Source organism: Pocillopora verrucosa, chromosome 14 (assembly GCF_036669915.1).
Source record: "Pocillopora verrucosa isolate sample1 chromosome 14, ASM3666991v2, whole genome shotgun sequence".
Lineage (NCBI taxonomy): Eukaryota > Metazoa > Cnidaria > Anthozoa > Scleractinia > Pocilloporidae > Pocillopora > Pocillopora verrucosa.
In genome coordinates, this window is record NC_089325.1 from 20,758,242 (window position 1) to 20,782,389 (window position 24,148).

Consider the following 24,148-nt stretch of genomic DNA (forward strand, 5'->3'; position numbering starts at 1 on the left):
CTCGCAAGGTTTTCGTTTATCCATCAACCCACCCCTCCCCTGTCCTCTCCTTTAGGAGCCTGGCTGCGCAGGCTATGCTTTTCTGATAGGATTATTTATTCATGTTCAATATGTCTTCAGTAGTTGTGCAGGTCCATGAAAAGGCTCCTTTATGAGGCGGAAAGTACTAGGCTGTTAAAATGTATACTACCGTCATAGATTTTTTATATTTGTACGGTACCCCCGTTGAAAGCGGTTATGAAAATTATGACTGCTAATGAGGAGGAAGGGGGTATAATAAAACAGAGCATTATGGGTATCAGTTAAATTTAATCGTCCTTAGAAGGATTTGAGGAGTTGTAAAATGTTTGTTTTGTTACTAAGGAGGAAGGAGGAAGGCCTAGAACTGGTTCAGACCCAACCCAGGCCTCCTCTCCTTTTCACTTGGCGTATCAAAATCCCTCCCGTTTACCAACTGAACAAGTTTAGCAGACTGGAGGAAATCAAAATTCCGTGTTCTTCTCGCCAAAGGGCCGAGATATAAGGAATTACTTTAAACGAGTGAATAATGTTCGCCAAAATGTTTGTCTGTAGTTTCTTTAACGTTTCATTCTAATTCCAAATCTCATGTTAACATATTTTACCGACAACACTTCACCATGGCAACCCTACATCTACTCAGGTGTTTGACGCGGTTTTTTTTTTTTTTTTATCATTGTCCTTAGTATGGGATCTTAAAATTTCTTGCGGAATATAAGAAGAAGGTTGCCAGTGACGACTTATGCTTCGGAATGTAATTTAAGAGGGCATAATTCTAATTTTTGATACGTTTTTATTTCTACCAGTTGACATGATCTATGGTTTCCATGTAGATCGGAAATCAGTCGCTGTGGCGCTAGATTTTATACAAAGACACAAAAACAAAATTTGACATTTATCTGGACGAGTCCTTGGTTGTCTTGAAGCCTCTTAGTACTTTCGCCAGCTCATTTTCCTGGACATAGTGTCTTACAATCATCCAATTTCGTCGCGCAGACGGAACAAGGAAGATAGTTCCTTGAGCACGCATCCTCACACAGGTCATTTTTCTGCTCACAATCATCTATACAGGAAAGGGCTGATGATGGCGTGACAGCAACCAGAAGAAGGACAAACACTATCGCATACTTCATCTGATGACAAAGAGAAAATAACGGACAAGGTTTTCATTAAAGAAAGAAGGATCATTTCAGAAAAGCAGAAAAAGTAACAGCGTAAATTCATGTTGATCAACCTGCAAACCAGTCTCTCCCGTTTCTTCTAGCAAATGGAAACGAAAGAACAGTGAACAAGATTGCGATCTTTATTCTGCTTCAAGAGGTGTCGGGGAAGCTTGATTTCAAGCAGATCAGCGTGAATCGCGCGATGATAAGGTACAAAGCAACTTTTTTACTTTCGCGTTATTGCTTCGCGCGACTCCTCGACTGTGCATTCCGACAACGAATGCACGGATTTTTGTTCGAGTTGGCGTGCTACAACGCAAACCATATACAATTCGCCTATCCGAACTTATATTTCAGCATGACTCAAAATGAATATAGTTTGAACCTGAAATATTGGCGGTATCAAAGTTACTAGAAAACAGTTAATAAAACTAGTTTAATCCAGGGCAAATACCCACTCAAATAGAAGGTATTCCGTATGGTTCTCTGAAATTTCTTACGGTTAGACGAAGAATGACGTTTGACAGCTCCTGCGTTTGACAATTTCTATGAATTTCGCCAGTTTGAAAACTGATCTCTTTGAAATTCTTTTGGTCCAAGCTTAGCTATCTCCTTCTTTCAACTATTATTTTGTTTGGAAGGGAAAAAATCAGTAACTACTCACGTAGCATTATGAGGGAAAAGGCATCATCTTTTGTACGGTTTGAAGAAATTTTAGGTGAGCAAATACAAACATTTCTCTTAGCTCTAAACGAGAGTTGTCTCCTTCTAAGTTGAAATCTTATCTATCTGTAGCGTTATATCTGATTCCTTTTACCTTCACTGCGGCACAACTGGTCAGTCAGTTAATCTTGATTTCACGCTTTGAGAGAGATATTACCTCGGTGATTCCCAAACCTGAATGAGCCCATAAACGAACGAACCTTATATTAAGCTTTTCGCGGCAATTAACGAAGCACAGTGTAACAAGCGGAAACGCGCCCTAATCAGTGCATCAAAGACAGCCGCATTATCGAAAACATTACCTTGGACAGAAATATTTGCTCCTCTTATAGCTGTAAGATTAAGAAATTTTAACTTTCTTTTTCAACAACCGAAAAAAGGAAGGAAACAATCAAATGAATTACAATTTTCCTTGGAGGATTAGGATGTTTTTCAGGAAATATATGGAATTTTAATAAAAAAACTCATGGGTATTTTGCTATCTCTTAATTGTCTCGAGGGAGCAAATTGATCGTTAATCCGTGTTTACTTTTGTCTACCACTATTGGAAATCGAATCTTAATTCTTGCTTTTTCGTCTTTGAAACATGTCGCTTGGATGTAACAATTTTAATGAGAAGTTGTCATTTTTTTAAACGGACTGAAACAGGCAAGAACATACTTCTGCTCAAAACCTGATGTAGATAACCCAAAATTCTGTATTTGTCCGATGAAATAAAACTGCAAAGCTGGTGATTTTTTTCAGTCATCGACTGCACATTTCTAATTTCATGAGGTGATATGAAAATTTAATTCAGTGAAACTTGAACAGTTGAGAACTAATTGCATCTACTTTTTGATTGCTGCTTTAGTTATAGTCTTGTTTTGGTTTTGATTTTTCCCATGGCAGCCCTGTTCCGACACAACTCAAAATCTATCGTATAATTCTATAAAACTTATTGAATGAAACAAGTAAAAGAGAGCAATAGTTTAGCTCGTTTTAAAGTAACACTGATAGTTTTATTATGAATATTAAATCCAATAAAAGGCCTATAAAAAACAGGACATAAATTGCCAGAGTTAGGGAAATTCTTCTTTAGACTTAAAAAAAGAGAACCTTTGCCAGGTTGTTTCATTTAAATTTGCTTTCTTGGTATTTGTTCCTGGCAGTAAGCAGTCGGAATCAACCGATCAATTAAACATAAATTATGTCTGTTGCAAATTTTGGTTTATTTGAGCTAAAAATAGCAAAAGTTAACAGAAAAGAAAAGGAAAAGGGTTATCTTTAATATTCTTGGAAGATGTCTTAAACTGTTTTGCAACAGGAAAAATGCAGGGTTTAGAATTGTGATAAAAATCGTTTTAAATTAGAATTGATGTACGGGTTGGTATCCTATCGATTTAGGAGATTCGTTCGAATAAATCTTCCTTAATTCTCGTTAAATTTTGAAGGGGAATTGTGTTTATCAAAGAGATTTATAAAGCGTGGGTTGAAGGAAATCATAATTGCAATTTCTTCTTATTAAATGAGACAATTTCGTGTTGTATAGTAAAAATTGCTATATCAATTTGAAAGCAACGATAAAAAACCCATTTATTTCATACCCGCCAAAGTCGCCAGTAATGGGTCTCTTGATTTCGAAATTAAGGAATATGACATTTTAGTAAAAATTTGCCAAAGTGAGGGAAAAAAATTTGACAGAATAGCAAAATATTGGAAATAATCAAATTTTGATACCTAAAATCATGTAGAGAAAGACTCCTTTTCTTTGCCAACGGAGAGACTTAAAAAATATATTTTAAGTAACTTTTGGAGAGAAAAATGGAAATCAAACAGCTGGAGATCAAAGTGACATCGGCTTGTATTTATTCATATGCAATCCAGTGAAGAATAACACTATTAGTGAAAGATGGCTTTGGTTTTCGGGGCGAAAGGTGCATGATTCCAGCTCTTTCATGAAAAATAACTTGCCGGCCTCGAAACTGGAAACAGCGACTGGAACAAGGTGAAATTCTAAGAAAGATCAAGAACTCGATGAAATTCACCAAACAAGCAAACTACTTTTCAAGCGAGCGTAATCAGTAAACTTAATCTCAAAGTATCACGCGAAAAGCCGTCCACTCTCGATGACAAATGAACATCTCTTCTCGAACGCCACAAGATTTTGCTCAGTTTTTTCCTCTAATTATAGATTTCTATGTCAAACAGGAGAGATTTTTCTTCTCATATAGTTACTACAAGGGAATTTACCAGAACACCCCGAACTCGTCAGCACTACACCTAACACACACTTCTCCTGTCTCACTTCCAAACGGCTATTACGTATACGAAAGGATGAAAACTACCATAAGTAATATCAAAGCCTTTGATACCTCTAAAATGTATATCAATACTTTACTTTTCTCTGGTGGATTATACGCTGATCCGTATATATGCAGATTAAATAAAATCAGTCAGAATAACTGGGAATAATCCTACTTATATTGGAATAACAACAACTGCTGAAGTCGACGGCAAACTTGATTGTTCTCGTCGATAGAATGGAAAGTTACTCTGTGTCCTCTAAAGCAACAAAAGAAGTCACATAGCTTTGTTTGTATCAATTTAAGTACTGCATGTCATTACTCGTGGAATAAGGTGTCCCTTAACTGGGTGAAATTATTTGATAAAACACATAAATTTCCACGCTCTGGTGATCAACCTGATATATAAATGGAATTTCAGTTAGTGTCATCAACCGAGGTGATAACGTAATGTGGCCTCTAAAAAAAAAAAACCAAAGCCGACGTTCAAACGTTAGCCTTTAGTTCGAAGGAAACGTCAGCCTCAGAATCTCTAAACGGTGGCCAACCACGTCATCAATTCTTGTAATATTTTCCATCGAGGTAGTACTACAGTCACAGTACTTCGTGTCGTCCAATTCTGGATGTAATCATACGTGTATGATTACAGACAGAATTGGACTCCCTCGGCCTTATTGCCATTAGTAATCAAAACTATAACAAAATTCTTGAACGCGATTGGCCATCACCAACACGATTTGAGCGCTAATAGGAGAGTGTATGCGTCATGCTTGTAATTGGACAGTGTATTAGGACAGTTGAAAGGATATTTACACGTCATGCCTATGTAAGTGGACAGAACGCGTCATGCGCGCGCGCTGTTGTCTTGCATTTTGCCGAATTAACGGATTTTTTTTAATGAAAACATGTAACCGATGTTTAGCTTCTTTCTCAAGTTTTGATTAATTTGATTTTGTCAATGAATAAAGGGGGTAAATTTCTAAAGAAACTGTCGTGCTGCGTCGGTGAGAGAGTATAGCAGGTAATTTAGTGCTAACAAATGAGTTGAAAACGTAACTTGGCCACCGTTAAGGGTGAAAAGGCTGACGTTTTGAGCGTTAGCCCTTCGTCAGAGCATTTGGAGGAATTGTGGGTTGTGTGTAGGTTTATATGCAGAAAATAGAGCTTCGCTATTGGTGGGAATATGGTGACGAGAAAACAAGAATAAATTAAAATATATTAAAGTTCACACGGCAACCAGGTGGACAATCAGACATAGTTTGAAGCTACACTGGTTTGCAGATTTAATGAATGTAACCGAAGAAGTTACAATTCATAGACCCAACGTTTCGACACTCCTGTCTAGTGCCTTCATCAGGGGTGATCTAAACGCTGCAACAAGAGGTCCTTTTATATGATCACTAATTGGCGGCCTTTTTTCTGACGAGGTGTAAATAGGCGTCAGGAAGCAGACCGCCATCGTCACGATTTAAAGGAGCGTGGGCGGAGTTAATGTGCCAAGCCTCCAAACAAAGGCGCTGGTGGTAACGCCGATTAGTAGTGATAATTTTAGAATTATCCCACCCAATTGTATGGTTGGTTAGGCAAGTATGCTCCGATAAAGCTGAATTTTCCTTTTTGCAAAGAAAAACCGCATTTTGGTGCTCTTTTAACCGTGTACCAAACTGGCGTTTGGTCTGTCCGATGTATTCGTTATCACAGTCATTGCAAGGAATAGAATAAATGGCGTCGGTTCGTTGTTCTTTCGTGACAGGATCCTTAGGTTTGGCGAAAATATGCCCCAAAGTCTGAAAAGGTTTTTGAGCAACTTTAACGTTGTGGCTATTCAAAATTCTCTTGATGGGTTCAGTAACACCCTGTATGTAAGGAATAACAGCAAAACCAGTCGCTGGTTCCCTTTCATCAAGAGCGTTACTATTTGTAACTGGTTTTTTGGCAGTTACGGAGAAAAGTTTTTAAAAGGCAAATGGCTTGTTCTAGTGTTTTGCGGCTTTCCGAACTGCCCAGATGAGAGAAAAGACCGCAAACTGCCATATGTTGTTTAGAATGATTAGGGAGGTTTAAGTGTATAGCGACTGGTTTGGATGCGTCCTTGCCATTTCTTTCTACGTCGCGAACGTTTTCTCGGAATCGGTCACTTAGTCGATTTTGTTAATCACGAATATGACTTCAGACAGAATTGGACGACACGAAGTCCTATTACCATTATTAACTCGGGCTGGTGATAACCAATAACTTACGAGACTAACTGTTACAGTTTTGATTATTAATGATTACCTAACTGTCAATTTTCTGTACGTTTGACTCAAATTGTGATTATACTCTTATACACTCTCCTCAACAATAGGAACCTACCAAAAGCTAGCCTTTTCCAGTTTCATTTTAGTTAGACATAGACCAAAGGTCAGTTACGTAATAGCTCTGAGTTTCATGCGTGATTAGGCACGTGATTAGATCTAACTTGTCTCACTTCCATTTCTAACGATAGCAGCGCACGCGAGACTGACGTAGCTGAAAACGACGCTATTATGTAATCATAATTCTCCGCCTTTGGGTATCAATGACGTGAGATATTTCATGTGATTCTCAGAGTATATTTAACACACTTAAGCAATAAGCTACTGATTTTGTTTTCAGATCAGAGTCAAAATTTACAAAACAGTTGCGAACTTAAAAAAAAATATTCCCAACACCAGGTCTCGTGGCACGTGACACGAGACATGCTCGGCCTGTGGGACAACTCTATTACATAATTACAATTTTCTGCTTTCTTTAACGAGGTTACATGTAGTAAGGACTTAGTAAGCCAAAAAATCGTCAGTATGTAAATCAAAGGATACAGCCTTACAATCCTGAACTAAAGGTTTAAGTTCAGAAACCTTTGTTGCAAAAACAGAAAAAAGTTTGGAGTTTTTCTTATAAGCCCCGGGGGACGGCCTTTCCAGGAACCAAACATGCACTGCTACCATGTCTTCGCTTTCTGCTGTAAACTTCAGCGTCGTATGTAGGTCTTCGCGAGTGTCGTGACACATTAACCGACGAGTTAGCCTGTAAGGCAAGGCTATAAATAGAGAAAACGGAAACAAAACCACCCAGAAAAGAAAGCCATTCACATACGTTAGAGAATGAAACGGCTTGCTATGATTTGTCAGCCAAAATGCCGTGTTATGCCAAGAAACATACTCCAGAGAATCCTTGTCTTGTAGGTTCGTGGGAGTTAACTCCTGTAAAATTCGCTTAATGTCAATCATGATGCAAAACTTTTTCCCTTTAAGAACTTTTCTCTTCATCGTTTTCAAGCTTTCATTGATTTTATCTCTTAGCACTTCCGGAGGAAAGATTACTGCGAAGTCGATGTCGAACCCATTTATGGAAGTTAGTTCTTTTTGTAGAAAGTTTTCCACAGAATCTGAGCTAGCCGTCTTCGTGGTACTCCCAAATTGGTGTCTTCTAGTGACGCACATCAATATTGGCTTCTCTAAAATGTTGCTTAAATCCTTCATGTTGGCCTCATTCTTTACAGAGATCATTTGCTTGTGCACGTTCACGATTTCGCTCACCTCACCCAATGGGCTAAAACTGTCGTTGCAAGACAAAACGGTGATTTTTTTAGGGTCGTACTGGATCCAACCCGGTTTCACTTCGTCGTCAAAACAAAAGCAATCTTTTAGTTTTTGACTATCATCACCGCTCTTCTTAATCACGAGACTAGGCAAACAGGTAACAGGACAAAAGCTGACGGCCTTAAGCATTGCTGACCCTTTGCAAAATCACCCGTAGAGTATCGCTATGGTGTAGTTTGTCAGGTCGTGTTCACAGCCACGGGAGAAATAACTTTTAGCGTCTACAACAATGCTCTTAAAGATGATTAGGTATTAACACGTTAAATTATTTCTTTTTGTACATTCCGCTTTCCTGAGGGGACACCAGTCAAGCATGTAATTGATTATGTAACACTTAAGTGCCTATGGCCCCCACCATTTTTTTTTTTTGTGTGCATTTTCTGGACAATAGCTGTATTTCAAATCAGAAATAATCGACCTTAGCGCCTCGCGAGTTCTCCTTGACCATTTTTTGGTGCATTGAAAGTACGATTTGGCGGCCAAAAAGTGTCTCCATCAAGCGCGCGGCCAAAACGATCATGTTACATAGCTGTGACATGTGGAACCGGTCAGTGTAAAACGCAGACTGCAGACTGTAGACCGAAGGTAAATTGCAGACTGAGGGTAAAATAACTTCAAGGGAAGTAATGTGTGTGAGAGAGGCCAATGATCTGCGGATAGCAAGTTTTCCTGAAATCAGCAGCAGGTTGTTCATCCGTTGTTAACGGAAAATACTGGTCAGATTTTCCACTTATCCCGACTCCCCTTGAATGAGTACTTTTGCTTGAAGAGAGAACTACAACGAGGGTCTGGATGGGGGGGGAGGGGGTACAAATGTCAGTTGTCACTTAAAATTTCGGCTATTTATCAGTTCTCAGTAAGATTTTAGGCCAGTTGTCAGTTAAATGACTGTTAATAATTAACTTGGCGAGTTAATTTTTACTTTTCGACCCTAATTTTTGGCTAAAAAGGCACATACAGCTAAAACTCGAAAATTAAGTCGAAAATTGATACAACAGGAACTGCTTTTTATCAATTATGGAATGAAATAATTCCAAGATCTTCCAAGTGACTTTCAGTCTTTGTTGGAAGGGTGTTACAACTCTTCTGCACGCAAACTTCTATTTGCCCGTGTGCAACATTAAAACATTCCTTTTCAACCCATTAGCCGGTCAAAATGTTGAAAAGAAGATCGTCAGAAAGACAGCAAACTTGTGAAGAGTTCTCTAGCACAATATATTTGTTTATGTTTTGTTTTACAATGCGTCGATTGCGATTGGCTCCGATGAAATGATCGGAAAGGAATGTTCTTTTGTCTACTTTTCAATTAGGTTATTAGAGAGATCTACTGTAAGCGTACCTTAGAAATCCAAGCGAAAATGGGCGCGAATTGGCCGCCCGGATCAAGAAACCGTAATTGGGGTAATATCTTAATCCTCTCGGTGAGGAAAGTCGTTTTCTGAGTCCGTGGCATATTCGTCTTCATATTTCCGCAACTGCTACTTCAACGATACAGTCGTCAACAAATGTGACATCTGTCACATTCCCGCCTTCCGAAGTAGTTTGAACAGCTCCTTTGTCGCTGCTGAGCCCTACTGGCTGATCTCCAAAGTTATAATCGTTCCCTAGTCCCGCCAACAAGTCTACTTTGGTGGAATCTTGTTGCTTCGTGAGCTGAGAAGGCCGGTGGTAAAGCCCCTGTCTTGCCCTTGGTAGTTTCCTCCCGAACTGTCCTTTGCCTCAACGGACGATACTTCCCTACGGATTCTTTCATAGCACTTTCAGTCTCGGGGTTGATCTCCTCTGAAGGTAGCGGTCGCATTAAGTTGACATCTGCAAACTCCGTGCTGGTGTGGGGGACACGATAGTAGGATTTTTCATAAGTAAAATACTTGGTTGCCTATTTTGTTACTCTCTTCAACGACTCCTTGGTAATTATTCCAAAGTCTTGGGAATACGGCGATGCGGTGAGGGTCTCATGCTTAAAGTGGGAAACTGCGTGTAGATTGTCCACAACTGTCAGTTTGAGTAATGGGCACAATTCAATGTCTTCGAGATAATTTTTGTTAATTGAGGCTATGCTGTTGGGCAGGTGGTGCATTCCTTCTTTGAGAAGTTTAAGTGAGACTTGAGTTTTATTAGACACAGTTCCTTCAGGGCCGTTGATTGCTGTGGTTTCCTTTATACTGTGCCGTTGTTTCACCTCAGAAACGGTCTTTGTGATGTTGTCATTTACATACGATTTACATACTGCATCTTGAAGAGACATGTGTGCTTTCTCTATGCTTTAATGCTTTTAAATCGGTATCTACAGGCGTTCCATACTACCAAGTAGGCTTTCAACTGATAAATTTATATCAATACCAAATATCAAACCATTCCAATAAATACTGTTTAATTCGTTTCCACTTCCAGCCAGTAAGGTCGGAAGCTCCAGATTCCATTGCTCGTCCGCAAAATAGTCACTCTTCCCTCTGATTTCGGAGCCATGTGATAAAGTTTCACATCAAAATCTCCTAGGCCATATTTACTGGACAACTCCTTTAGGCCAAGGAACGAAATAAGGTGCTTTTTCAGTGCCAGTATGGTGTTTACATTATTAATAGGAATGCAGCTTCTGTGACGCTCAAATGTCGTTCACGAGTCAATTCGATAAAAGTTTACAACAGCTTTAAAAATACCAGCATTGATGGCTATCGCGTAATTTGATCGAGTTGGGTATCAAAGACCATATAACCGATGTGTGACATATGACCTTGATGTGGATGGTCCATGCAGTAATTATTGACGAAATATGGCACTCTGGCGTACTCTTACTGATATGTAATAAAAAAACGTACTTTAATTAGACAAAATAAATCAACTGCGACAAATGCGACCACATCGGTCGCAATGGCGAGCCCTGATTAACTATAAATCTCATGTGACCCCACGTGACCTCACGTGACCCCAAAGTCGAGTCTGCATTTTACCCCTAGTCTGTTTCAGTCTGCATTTTCACCCCGGTCTACAGTCTGCAGTCTGCGTTTTACACTGACCGATTGAGAAACAGTTTTTTATTCTTTTCGCTAAAAGCTACAATTATAACAACCTTTTGTTCAGCAGAAGGTTATTTTGGAAATGTGCTTCAATGAAACTATACAATTTATGTTCGCGGGCATAGTTGGGCCTCATTTAGGGTCGTTTTAGACCGAGCTGCAAGGTGAGGGTTAAAATGATCCTGAGAAGGGTCCAAACATATTAATGATCGAAAACCATGATAATCTCCATTTCCATTATTATAACTTTGCAAGGTACTGAGAAAATTGAAACAAAAAAAATGACAGCTAAACAGTGCGAACAATCAAGAAGGCTATTCTCGTTATGATAGGTTCGTTTCTCGTTATAATTAAAAGGAACAACACGTTTGTACAGCGCCGATTGTTTCTTCCTTCTGTTGAGAAGAGTCTGTTCTCAATTAGGAATTATGTTTGCTCGGGTTGTCGAACTTTGAGTAGAATTCCATTCAACCAGGGGGGCATTGGGGTCTATTAGAAACCGCAAACCGTCGTTAAAAAAACATCCACAACCGCGAAACCGCAAAAAAATTCAGTCAAAACCGCAAACCGCATGCAAAACCGTCAAAACCGATAAATTTTAACATCTCAGTTATCAAAAGCCTAATCGTTCCGATGCAGTGGTGACTAGTGGAGCATAGAGAGGTTTCGCGGTTATTCGAGATCAGTGGAGGCGAATAATTGCCCTCAGATCTTATTCAAACCGGAACCCAAAGAGGAAAAACCGAAAACCACATTGGATACCAAATCCGAAAACTCATTAGCATTTTTGACGAAAACCGAAAATCAAGTGCAAAATAACGGAAAATCCGCAAACCGCAATGAACAGCAAAACCGAAAAACGGAAGTTTTCGGGCAAAAAAAACCGAAAAGCGAATCTGAAAAACAGCCAAAACTACGAAGCCGAAAATCCCAATGCTCCCCCTCATTTAGGGATGTAATGGTTGACATCACCATTCTGTTCTGACATGTGAATGCTGTGTCCTTTTAGTTATATAATATGGGTGACTCTGAACAGGTACAAAGGTAATGCATCCATGTCACTTAAATCCGCATAACTCAACTGCTTCGAAAGTATTACTGTGGACACCTGGCAGTTTCAACGCATTCTTGATCATGCTTGGTATTTGCAAGAATAGCGTCTTCTTGGTGTTTCGTTGGTGGTAAAAGTATGAATCATGTATTGGCGCGAAATGCAAGGGTGAACTAGTGCATGTTGGAAACATGACGTGGGGTAGAGTACTTTACTTTCTCTTCTTGAAATTTCTCAAAACTGAGAGGGATGTTTCTTTTTTGCCTTGTTACAAACGTGGAACACCGAACAACTTTTGTATCCCAATGAGGAATTGCACCTTAGACCTTCAAAATACGCGCTCCGTGACTTTACCACTAAACCACAGAGATCCTCTGATAAGTTAGGCCTTCACTGAGTTCGTATGTAACATGCATTCTGCATACTGCTGATCTGAAACGTCGAAATCTTCACCGTCTTATGGGGTTACATTTGGCAGGTATGTTAATGAACTTTGGCCTCGCCCATTGGTGGTTAGTTAGCTTTCTATTGCCTTCCTGCATGTTCAAATACCCTCCATGTAAAGTCTTTGCCCTAAAAGATAACTACCCGTGGCTTATGCACAGAAACAGGATCGATGTAAGGTCTGTTTCTATGATTAGTATATGTTTTTAGGGTTCACAATCTATGCATGCGACATGCACAAAAATGGTTCTAAATTAATCATATACTGAATAAAAAATGTATAACGAAGGGGACTGTAAATTGAATAATCTTGAACTTTCCCCTCTGGTTATCGTATATTTTTCAGTTGGCGAGCCAAATCTTCGCACTCGCCGCTTTCCACAACGCACTTCAAGGGTAGTTCACGCAATCTCGAGCGATATGATTTCCAAGTAATGATATTTCTTGCGACCATACCGCTTACAAGGAGCCTAATGACCTTGGGCTCAAAATAATTGGGACTGCATGGGATCCACGGGAACTGGATCCTAATTATGAGCCCACTGACTGGCAGAGGTCTAAGGCATGAGTACTATAAAGGAAAAAGGATATCGGGCTCTAAATAGCTTCTAGTGTTACTGACTTGTTAGCAGTCATTTATATTGAGGACATTCGAGAGGGCTTTGATGAGGCCTTACGGAAAAGGAGTGTAAAGAACTCTCTGACAGAAATATTTTGGCTTGTTCCCGACCAGAAGCGATAGTTTGTGGAAGGCTTTGATATACTTCATAAAGAGGACCTGTACTTTTATTACCAACCTTTGATATTTCGTACATTCTTATTCGTATTTCTTTCGTGAAACGTTCCCTCTACACATGCCGCTGAGTTTGTGTGTTTGATATATTCAAGGAGTGCGACATCTATCCTCAACGCCTGGTGGTAAATTTTCAAGAAACTTCTGTCTACAACTGAGTCGCTTGACGAAATTTTTGGAATCCCGCGCTGTCAGCTGCGCAGACAATTTTTCATCACGCTTGTTGCCCAAGTTTACAACAACGCGGACGTAAAGTTGATAGTTAAAGGGAAATATGGTTGAATCCCCGTCTGCGATGAATGTTGATCTGAGTGTTATGAAGCGAATGGTAAAAGACTTTACGGCAGGTGCCATTGGGGGTACTGCATGTGTGATGGCGGGACAACCTTTCGACACAATTAAGGTCAAGATGCAGACTTTCCCGTCGCTTTTCAAAACTGCCTTCGACTGTGGTGTTAAGACATTAAAACAGGAGGGATTTCGTGGACTATATGCAGGAACAATCCCTTCATTAGCTGCTAATATTGCGGAAAATTCTGTCTTGTTCTTATTTTATGGTCAATGTTTAACGTTAGTGAAAAAGTTAGTGGGGAAGAAAGATGAAAAAGAGTTGAGTATATTGAATAGAGCGTTTGCCGGGAGTGGAGCAGCAGTCTTCTCTTCGTTTGCATTATGTCCAACAGAATTAGTGAAATGTAGGCTTCAAGCACAACATCAAATGAATATTATGGCTGGAAAAACTGGGGCTAAGAGGTAACAACTTACTTTACTTATCCCTTTCACTCCCAAGATCTAACCAGAAATTCTCCTTACTCACTTACTGTCATACCATTCTCATGATGTTACTATGGAGAATTTGGTATTGGATCAATTAATAATCCCCTTATTGGTACTCTTCTTCATTCTCATTGCTTGTCTGCTTGATATTGTATCAATATTTTAAGGAGAAATTCTGTTTTGGTCACACATGGGAGTTAAAGGGTTAATTAACCTAATTTCATCTTTTGAAAGTTGCTGCTGATAGTGAAAATATTTGCAGATGGTAGTAAGAGGTCTTTTTTCATTGAACCCCTTGTGAATGATCAAAAAAAGGCATTTTTATTCCTCCACAGTGGTGTAGTGCAAGTGACAATGCAGATCATTCGTGAGGATGGTTTTTTGGGTCTTTTTCGAGGAATGACCTCAACATTGGTTCGTGAAGTACCTGGTTACTTCTTCTTCTTTGGAGGCTATGAGTTGAGCCGATATTTCCTCACCCCAGAGGGAAAAACTGTTGATGATCTCGGTAAGATTTATTTTCAATTTGAATTTTAGTTTGATGTTGTGATTGCATTATATGTTGAATCCACACTGAGGATTGAAAAAGTCTAGAACTTATTTAACCCTTGAAAGTGGGGTTGCTTCTAATTTTATTTATAGCATTGCTACTGAATCAAAATCAAGAACATAAAAGTATAGGAAATAATCTAAGAACTATCTTAGAAAAAAATCAAAGAAAATTTGACTGAAGAAGTTTTGATTATTTTAAAAAATTCTCCTTGTCAGTACTAAAGGAAAAGCAAAGAGAAGAGTATTGAAAATTTGGATACTGATATTGGGATGTGAAGGGTTAAGTATGTTTGTGTTGATTTATATCCAAGTTTTGAAGTTAGATTATGTCGTAAATAGACCATGTTGCTTCCTGTAGTGAAATTGCTTATTATTGTTTGAGTGACAGTACAACTGGTTGAACTGTAAGTTACTCAGAAAACTATTTTTTTTTAGATAAAGTGAAATCCACCTTGTATTAAGATGTTAAAGTCTTTCCATTTGTCCTCTTCATGAAATATATTTCTGGCCACTGTGAACTCAGTGTTTGCCACCAAGATCTGTGTAGATAGAACTAAGATGGTTCTAACTGAACTCTTATCCCAATCTCAGAGGTACAACTTGAACAGTCTTCTCAGGAATTTTGGATATGAAAAGTACTGAGGATGAAATTTCAACTCACTAATTGATCTTTTATCTCACATATTAACCCCTTTACTCCTGTGATTTAATTTTCAATTCTCCCCTCTAGCTGCTACAAATTTCCATGTTATGTAATTACAATAATTTGGTTTTAGACAGGTTTACAGTCAAGTCGCTCAAGAGTCATCTCGCCTGAAGTCATGTCGCCTGAAACCTGAGTCATGTTGCCCAAAATTTTAATTATGTTTCCCCGAAGAAACAAATACTGAAAACATCAGAATTTCAGACTGTAAATAGGCTATGAAGTTGGGAAATTTTTATCATTAAAGCAACTCCTTGAAGATTCTAAAAGTGTTTTTTGTTCCTTTCAACGAAGGGAAATGTTGTTCATTTCTAAAAACAAAATGAAGTGTTGTTCATTTGGTATGTAATTGTTTCTTACTCACATATGTTTTGTAAGCTTGGGAAACTTTATCTTTATTTATTTTAACAATACCATGACAAGTAAAGTTCTGTTGTGTTTATATGTGACTTTCTTATCAATAACAGATGAAAAAACTTGGTAAACAAGTGTCGATTGTCGCATTCAACAAGTTGGTGAAAGGTCAACACTTCATTTTGTTGTTAGAAATGAACAGCGCTTCCCTTTGTAGTTAGAAACGACTAACGCTTTTAGAATTGTTACTCAAACATATTTCAATTCCAACCATATGATCAATTTTCTGTGTGGTCAAAGTCGTTGTGGTGTTGTTAGAAACCAAGAAAGAGTTTATCAAGCTTACGAAATGTCTGTGAGTAAGAAACGAGTACATACCAATGAACAATGCTTCATTTATTGTTAGAAATGGACAATGCTTCCCTTTGTTGTAAGAAATGAACAACATTTTTAGAATTGTTACTCAAATGTACACTGAAATTCTGATGTTTTTAGTATTTGTTTCTCTGGGTGACTTGACTTTTTCTTTCAGGTAACATGACTAAAATTTTGGACAATGTGACTCGGGTTTCAGGTGACATGACTTCAGGCAAGATCACTCTCGGGTGACTTGACCACTTACCATTAGACATGAGAACAATTTGTACCTGATGAGTTAAAGTATACTCATTACCTGTTTGCTGGTTTACATATGGATATTGTAGGGAGAGGTTACATGTTAATCATTTCAAGGGGTCTAATGTATGTTACCATGCCTTAGACTTGGCATTTCCAATATGAGCATTAAAGGTGTATCACTGAACAGTTTAAGTGATTGTAGTTTATGTATTTTACACTTTTTTGTAGGTGCTGTGCGGCTTACTTTTTGTGGTGGTATTGCTGGTGTTTCTCTCTGGATTGCTATATTTCCTGCTGATGTCATCAAGTCTCGCATCCAGGTACTTTTACCGCAATGTGCACTGTTCCTTGACACTCTGCTATCCAGTCTCCCTCCCTTTTTGCTCATAGGCATTAAGGTTACACTACGTTCTCAGCAATTACTTTTAATATTTGATTTCTATCTAAAGTTGTAATTATTTTTTTGACAAGTTATCCTAAAGAATCCAAAGGTGAAGGATCTTGTAACCTTTTCTCCTTTAGTGTTATTCTTCTGTTGTTGCTCTGTAAATACTTTACAACTAAAAAAGTAAATCTATGACTTTAAAAGTATTTAACTTCTCAGTGCTTTCCTTACTCTCAGTAAGTCAATTTTTTTTGTCTGCTTTTATCACTAAATTTTTCCAGTTAAATCTTTTTTACCAATTGAAAGAATTTTGTATTTATCCCTTTGACCCTTAAGAGTGACTGGCATCAAATTTCTCCCTATAGTATCACCCAGAATCACACTTTAAGGTCATGAGAATAAAAGCAATGATCGCCAACTGAGGAAGCTCTTGATTGTTAATCAAATTCTCTTCATCAGCACCTTAGGAAATGTATAGAGAACAGTGTAGAGAATGTGCATAATGATGTTAGGGTGTAAAGGGTTATTTGAAGTCAGTCACCTTTGCTCCCAAGATCTGAGTGTTAATTTTCCCTTCTAGCTGCCTCACATTTCCTTCCAAATCAGTAAGGAGAATTTGGTCTTACATCAAGATGACAACTTTCACCCAATAAGTTGGAGTATTCTTGTTACCTATTTTCTGGACAATATATGGATGTTATGGGAAGAAGTTTCATGTTAATCACCTCTGGGTGATAAAACATTTTAAAGGGTTGTAAGCTCTTGCACTAGTAAGCTGATCTATGTGATTAAACCTACATTGATAACTTTTTTCTGTGCAGATACTGACCCAGGGCTCTGACAAAGTACCAGGCTTCTTTGAGACAATGTTTCAGATTGTTCATAACGAAGGTATGTAATGTGCATTTAAAATATACACAATACTGTGTTGACTGACACTTGCCTGGTAATTAATTGTCTGAAGTTTTTCAACCAGCCAAAATGATTCCCTCCAGATAGAAAGGCCTATGGAATGTATTTCCATTTAAATCTGGTGCCTTAATTAATTTTAAAAAACCCTGGAAGTAGACAGGTTTTAGGGGTAAGTTTTTTGGTTTATTTGTTGTTGTTGTTGCTGCTGGTGTTGTCATTGCTTTGAGAAATTTGTTATTGATAATAGATGGAATGTTTCCAGTGAGTGTGCTTCAACTCTATGTTTTTTATTAAAATTGAAATATTTCACCAAGACATTTAGTTAATTTTGTTCAGTGTCAACTTGAGAGTTATTCATGAAAATTTGTTCCTAAAAATATCAAAATGGTTGCAAATTGCACAAAATTTTCATGCTTCATGGTGTAAGGTTAATTCTTAATTGTACAGTTTGCTAAACCACAGTTATTCAAAAGTTCCATTTTTGTTAATTTGGATTATCTTTTTTCATACAGGGCCAAGAGCTTTGTATAAGGGCCTTGGACCAACACTCGTACGATGTTTTCCAGCATGCGGAGCTTTGTTTGTGGCATATGAAGGAACACAGAAACTGCTGGAAAATGTTTAATTCATTCTGCTCACTTCTTAGTATTAAGTAGAGTAGATGGCTACATGTAGGGATAAAGCCAAATGTCTTGTTTGACTTACAGTGATATTTTCTTGTGTGAGCCAAGGGAAACTGCAAAAAGATACTATAAGCAATAGAACAGAAAACTCTTAACTCAAGCATGGTAGCAAGGAATTATCTGCCCATTTTAATAGATAATGATGCAATAATTATTTGTAATAATGAAAGCCATCAAGTTCATCTGCTTATAAGATGTGCTTGCAGAAATACGCTCACACAGATAAAGTTGTTTAACTCATCTACCATTTATTTTGTCTTCTGAAACCTAATGTTACTGGAACCATAAATCCTTCTTTAGTGATGTCAATGAGACACAAAAAGGCACTTTTAAAAAGGGAAAACAATGTGTAGATTCATCCTGTTACCACAAGAAGTTTGGTATCTTCATTGCTTGCCATGATAAGAAATTCTGGCATTTCACAAGTATCTATGTTATTACTGATACAAATTATTCAACAGTTTTATCATATATTATGCAAAGATATTAATAATATTTCTTTTTTTTATAAGGAAAGCAAAGGGAATATACCTTTGGAGTGATGAATCACTGATTGTGAATGTATTAAAGCATACATGTGAACTGAAGTTCACAGTCGTTGATTCATCACTTCATGGGTTTATTACAAACCAACATAATGACCAGCTCACAGTTGGCTTATTAGCTCAGTTGGTAGAGAACTGCTCCAGTATCACAGAGGTCATGGGTTCAGATTCTCTACAGGCCTGAAGTTTTTTTCTACTGCTTAAGTAGTGTTCATTACTGCAAAGATCACTTTCATATTCATATATGTAGTTAGGTAGGGTTTTTTATGTGCAAATGATATATTTATATTTCAGCAATAACATGGTTTCATTTTCAGTTAGATGTTAAATGAAGGAATGAATAGCTAAATTAAGGCCTGGCTTATTTATTAACATCCTGAATGCTATAGCTATTATTTAAAATATGAGTGACTATTTTAAAATAACTACAAAAGTCATCATGACTGAAATTCTTAATTTTCTTTGTTTTTAATATAAATTCACCATCTGAAAAGGTGAATAAAAGGGTAAGTTTCTGAAGAAATTGTGGTGCTGTGTCAGAAGGTTTTGCAAGATAATCTGATTTACTGACTTAGTTGATACTGTAAATTTTGCGCTGTAAAGAGTTTCTGATGCTCAGAATGTCAGCTTTAGTACATCTTTGCAGTAGCTGTTATCAACTCCATTTATGAAACCAAATTACCTGAAAAGGTGGCTTCTGTAAAGTAAAGATTGAATCAGTCACATAATCTAGCCATTTGTGAAGCTAGTCAGTTGGATTTTGTTTTTTGTTTTTTTTTTTTACTGATGGTACTTGCCAGTATCTTTGACTTATTTGTGTAGTATTATGTTATTTTTAAAGGATAGAAACCTCCAGAAGCTTGAAATTTTGATGTTTTAATAAAGATTTTGACAAAAAAAAAATATGTAGTGAAAAGCGTTAACCTCGTAGTTAATGACCCACTTATGGAGTCTTTTTTTCACTAGTGCAAAACTATCTTTATTGAATGATTATGCAGTATTACTGTAAGGAAAGGGTAAGTGCTGGTCACTCTCTGGGTTTTAAGGGTCATTGATCTCCTCAAGGAAAATGGAATGTTACTGCTGCAATGGGTTCTCGAGTCCACCTGTTTTTGGTAAATGATAGACTGCTTTCCTGAGCTTTAACAGAGAGATTCCCAAGAACATGATTATGATGATAAAACAACTTGATTGAACACTGGTATCAGGGAACATATCAGTTATTATAATTTGCCAGTGTTTTGCTTATGGATATCACATACTGATTAAATAATAATACCAATAATGGGGAATTTAGCAGTGGCTCTTCTTGTCCACTAATTCCAGGTCAAATTGTTATTTGAAATGTTGGTTTTTGTAGTGGGAGGGAAAACAAAGATACAGAGAAAACCCTCAGACCAAGGACAAAAACCAACAACAAACTCAACCCAAATGTGAAATAAGGTCTAAGAATCAAACCTGGGCCAGCAGAGGGAGGCAAGCACTCTAATTGTGTACCCTGCTCCCAGGTCTGGTTTGAATACCTGCATGTCTATTTACACTTGGTTGGTGCCTATAACTTAGGATCATCCCCAATTCCTCAACTGTTAGTTCTTATGGAAGTATACACTATTCAGCTCATAGTTTCAAATAGCTTGCCAAATAATGTGAGGAAAAATAACTTCCCATGGTTCTTTTACCAGGGCCACTAGAGAAATACTATTTTCAAAAACAAAATCTTCCAGACTGGAAATTAGGAACATTTTGATAAGGTTTTTCTGTTTTTTCCTTTCAAGGCACAGAATATCTTATTTTTAGAATTAGGGGAAGTACTGTCAAGAAACCATTATATTATAGTTATTATAATTGATCCTCTCTCCACTGACACAACACATTATGCTCAATCTCTTTCAAGAATCTTTAATTATATGACAGCTATTGCTCTAACCCTAACATTGTAAATAGGCGTCAGGAAGTAAGCCGCCATCATCATGATTTAAAGGAGCATGGGCAGAGTTGAGGGGTGTTACATTCAGGGTGTTATGAAACCCATCAAGAAAATTCTGAATAGCCACAATGTTAGAGTAGCTCAAAAACCTTTTCAGACTTTGGGGCATATTTTTGCCGAACGTGAAGACCCTGTTATGAAAGAACAATGAACCCACACTACTGATTCTATTCAGTGCAACGACTCTGATCACGAGTATATTGGACAGACCAAACATCAGTTTGGTACACATTTGAAAGAGCATCAAAAGCGGTCTTCTTCTGCAAAAAAGAAAATTCAGCTTTATCAGGGCACACATGACTAACCAACCATACAACTGGGTGGGACAAGTCTAAAATTATCACCACTTATCGGCATTACCACTGGCGCCTTTGTCTGGGAGCCTGGCATATCAACTCCGCCCATGTTCCTATATATCATGATGATGGTGGCTTACTTCCTGACACCTATTTACATCTTCTCAGAAAAAAGGCTAGCTAATTAGTGAGTGTATAAAATGACCTCTTGTTGCAGTGTTTAGATCACCCCTGATGAAGGCACTAGACAGGAGTGTCGAAACTTGGGTCTAAAAATTGTAACTTTTCAGTTACATTCATTAAATCTTTAAAGCAGAATAGCGTCAAACCATATCTGAAAGATTATCTCTTTACAATATCAAACATACAAAAAAAAATATATAAATAAATTGGGGAATTATTAGTTGGTCCAGTACCAGATTCTCTAACTAACATCCCAAGAATTGTATGGCAGACAGTTTTGAGAATTACAAATGAGATCTTGGAAGTGAAAGGGTTAAAAATAGCATAACAGTAGATATTGTATTCGGCCAATTGCAACGTTACCTGAATAAATTAAACTTTTAGAGGGTCCTATGTGCACCTAATTCAAGTGTTTTGACTGAAAGACAAGTAAACAAGCTAAACATTTATAACTTTAAAAATTTTTAATTAATTGAAATCTAATTTTCGTTTTTCCATGAAGGTTAGCATTTTCTGTATAGTGTAGTCCCAAACAAACAAATTGTTCCAATGGCAACCTACATAAGATCAGAAATTAATCTAGCACTAAATATAGCAATAAAATCAATTTGACTGGAAAATTTAAAAGTTTAACCAACTACTAGATAAAAATATATTTCTCACCCGGCCAATGGAGATTATAAATATATTTCTCCTCAAATTCTATTTTCAAAATGAGACGATGAAGCAACACACCTACAGGTGGCTGCTGGTCATAAATAGAGTTATTGTTTCTGTGTCATCCCACCAGAGAGTCAATATTTAAACAGTTATTTGTGACCAATTGGCGCGAAGACTGACGTAGTAACACTGGTGTAAACAGGATAGCCACGTGGCATAGGTCGAGCCGAGGAATCTCCCGATAAAATATAATTTTTATTTGTCGGTATGGCAACAATTCGGCTATATTTCATCATATATTTAAACCAGAGAAACGTTTCAACGCTGAATTTATCCTTTCTTTAGCTTTTTTCACCGTGTGCCGTTTTTTCCGAGTTCTTTAGCACGTTCGGTGGCGGCGTGAACAGCTTTCATCAAAGCTCCTCGAAAACCACTTTCTTCGAGAGCGTTTATTCCAGCTATAGTCGAACCCCCGGCAGAACACACAGCATCTTTCAGTTCTCCTGGATGTTGTCCACTTTCTAACACCATTTTTGCTGCTCCAGCACACGTTTTAGCCGCTAATTTCATGGCTTCTTGGCGATTCAATCCGGCCCGAACAGCGCCGTCCGCTAAAGCTTCGATCGCCATGTACAGGTAGGCTGGCCCACCACCGGTTAGAGCAGTCATCACATCCATCAGTTCTTCGTCAACATCAAAGCTATATCCCACAGAAGACATCAGCTGGTGTACAAGGGTGTAATCTTCTTCACGGGCAAATTTACCGAATGTTAGAGCGGTGACTCCTTCGCGAAACTGCACTGGGGTGTTCAACATCATTCGAACAATCCGACTTCTTCCCGGCAAGGAATTTTGCATATAATCCAAGGTAACTCCAGCCGCAATGGATGCCAATAAATGATTTCTCGTTGCCACAGGAGAAATTTCTTTGAAAACATCAGGGAAAACTTTGGCCTTTATTGCGAGGAACACAAAATTACTTTCTTTCATTACCCACTTATTATCGTTACTCACGTTACAGCCCATGGTGCGAAACTGGTTCAAGTCTCTTTCAGACGGAGCACTGGCGAAGATTTCATTTGCCTTGATAACTCCAGCGGATAAAAATCCTTTAGCAAGAACTTGTGCTGCTTTCCCTCCGCCAATAAAACCTAATGATGGTATTAAACTCATGGTGTGAAGGCTACCAGATTCCAAATGAATCACTCGTACCTTTTCGCAAAATTTGTTCTACCTTCGCAACGACAAAGAGAATTGTGTGGTGATTTGTCCAATGAAAACTCGCGCATTTTCTTTGAAAGCCAATCACAGGCGCGATCAATAAAACAAAAGAACCTTTACAGGTCACAAAATTGTCACGCGAAAGTACTTTGGGAAAATAGTACCAACGGGTGAATGTTCACTTTTCGAGTCTTTTTTTTTTCTTCTCTCAGGAAGCGTTTGAAGGAACGTGATATGTCAACAACTAAAAGAATGGGGGGGGGGGGGTGAGGTAAGGCTTAGGAGATGTTCTTTAAATGACATCTATGTTTTTTAGACTTTAAATCTTGCAGAAAGTTTTATTTCCAAGCTGATATGACAAATTTTGCATTCTTTGGCAGAAAACCTATTTTTCTCTTTCGTAAAAATGCTGGCGCGCGGATGTTTCTTCACTGAAAATGGATGACGTCAGAATAAGCGGGATTTGTTCTTTTGCAACAAAGAAATTGAATTCATTAGATTACAGAAAGGAATAAAAATCGTTAAAACATTTGGAAGGGAAACCAATTATTCATCTATCGTCATATGAACGTCATCGTCAAGGCAAATAGCTCGTATTGAACTTAACCCTGCTGTTCTTATGCAGATCGATGTGGCGGGCTTTATCCGTCAAAGATTAGTCAACCATTGTTCAACAGACATGGTGCACAATTATGGTAATCTATTGATGGACAAGAGAATCAGGCGTTTTCTAGCCCTTTTTTAGCTTTTCCCTTCACAGTTGCTACAGATTTTTTTCTTTATCCTTGTGACGAGCGAAAAAAACTCGCTCTCTAGTTTCAGTATTTTGACGAAGTTGCTGGGCAGGTCTTTAAAAATTTACCCCCCTCTGAAGATCTAGCCGCAAGGAATTTTATTCGAGATAAGTATCGGTCATCAGTACTTTATTGACGCAACTAAGTTAGCGGGATGAAATTAATATCATAATCTGATAACAAAACAAAATTGTGCTTAAATAACTTTCCGGAAGCGAGCAATATATTTAATGACCTCTACCCAGTTTACAGTAGTAACGGAGGGAGATAAAATTGACTTATCATTTCCATTCAAAGAGACCTTGAAATAGAAAATAGGAGCTTCCTTTACGACCAGCGAGTCACTCAGTTCGGTGGTCTTTAG

General features: G+C 37.9%; 2 protein-coding genes and 1 long non-coding RNA gene across 3 annotated transcripts; 1 reads left to right on the forward strand and 2 right to left on the reverse strand.

Moving 5' to 3' along the window:
* Positions 1-791: 791 nt before the first annotated feature.
* On the reverse strand, positions 792-2,101 carry LOC131775719 (uncharacterized). The gene is made up of 2 exons (XR_009339488.2): positions 1,999-2,101; positions 792-1,151 (listed from the first exon to the last, which is right to left on the reverse strand). It is a non-coding gene; the product is annotated as an uncharacterized lncRNA (long non-coding RNA).
* Positions 2,102-12,905: 10,804 nt separating this feature from the next.
* On the forward strand, positions 12,906-19,530 carry LOC131775678 (mitochondrial ornithine transporter 1-like). Its single transcript, XM_059091799.2, has 5 exons — positions 12,906-13,867; positions 14,227-14,399; positions 16,347-16,438; positions 17,325-17,394; positions 17,928-19,530. Exons 1-5 carry the CDS (start codon positions 13,389-13,391, stop codon positions 18,038-18,040), a joined length of 927 nt encoding a protein of 308 aa, XP_058947782.2. The 5' UTR covers positions 12,906-13,388; the 3' UTR covers positions 18,041-19,530.
* Positions 19,531-20,496: 966 nt separating this feature from the next.
* Positions 20,497-23,034, reverse strand: LOC131775684 (pyrroline-5-carboxylate reductase 1, mitochondrial). Its single transcript, XM_059091804.2, has one exon. The coding sequence runs from the start codon at positions 22,940-22,942 to the stop codon at positions 22,121-22,123; it is 822 nt and encodes a 273-aa protein (XP_058947787.1). The 5' UTR covers positions 22,943-23,034; the 3' UTR covers positions 20,497-22,120.
* Positions 23,035-24,148: the final 1,114 nt, after the last annotated feature.

Bases quoted from the DNA above. Each gene is read 5' to 3' on its own strand.
- LOC131775678 (XM_059091799.2), top strand. From the start codon at position 13,389: ATGGTTGAATCCCCGTCTGCGATGAATGTTGATCTGAGTGTTATGAAG. The intron at 13,868-14,226 runs GTAACAACTTAC...ATTCCTCCACAG, and splicing joins GGAAAAACTGGGGCTAAGAG to TGGTGTAGTGCAAGTGACAA. The intron at 16,439-17,324 runs GTACTTTTACCG...TTTTCTGTGCAG, and splicing joins TCATCAAGTCTCGCATCCAG to ATACTGACCCAGGGCTCTGA.
- LOC131775684 (XM_059091804.2), bottom strand. From the start codon at position 22,942: ATGAGTTTAATACCATCATTAGGTTTTATTGGCGGAGGGAAAGCAGCA.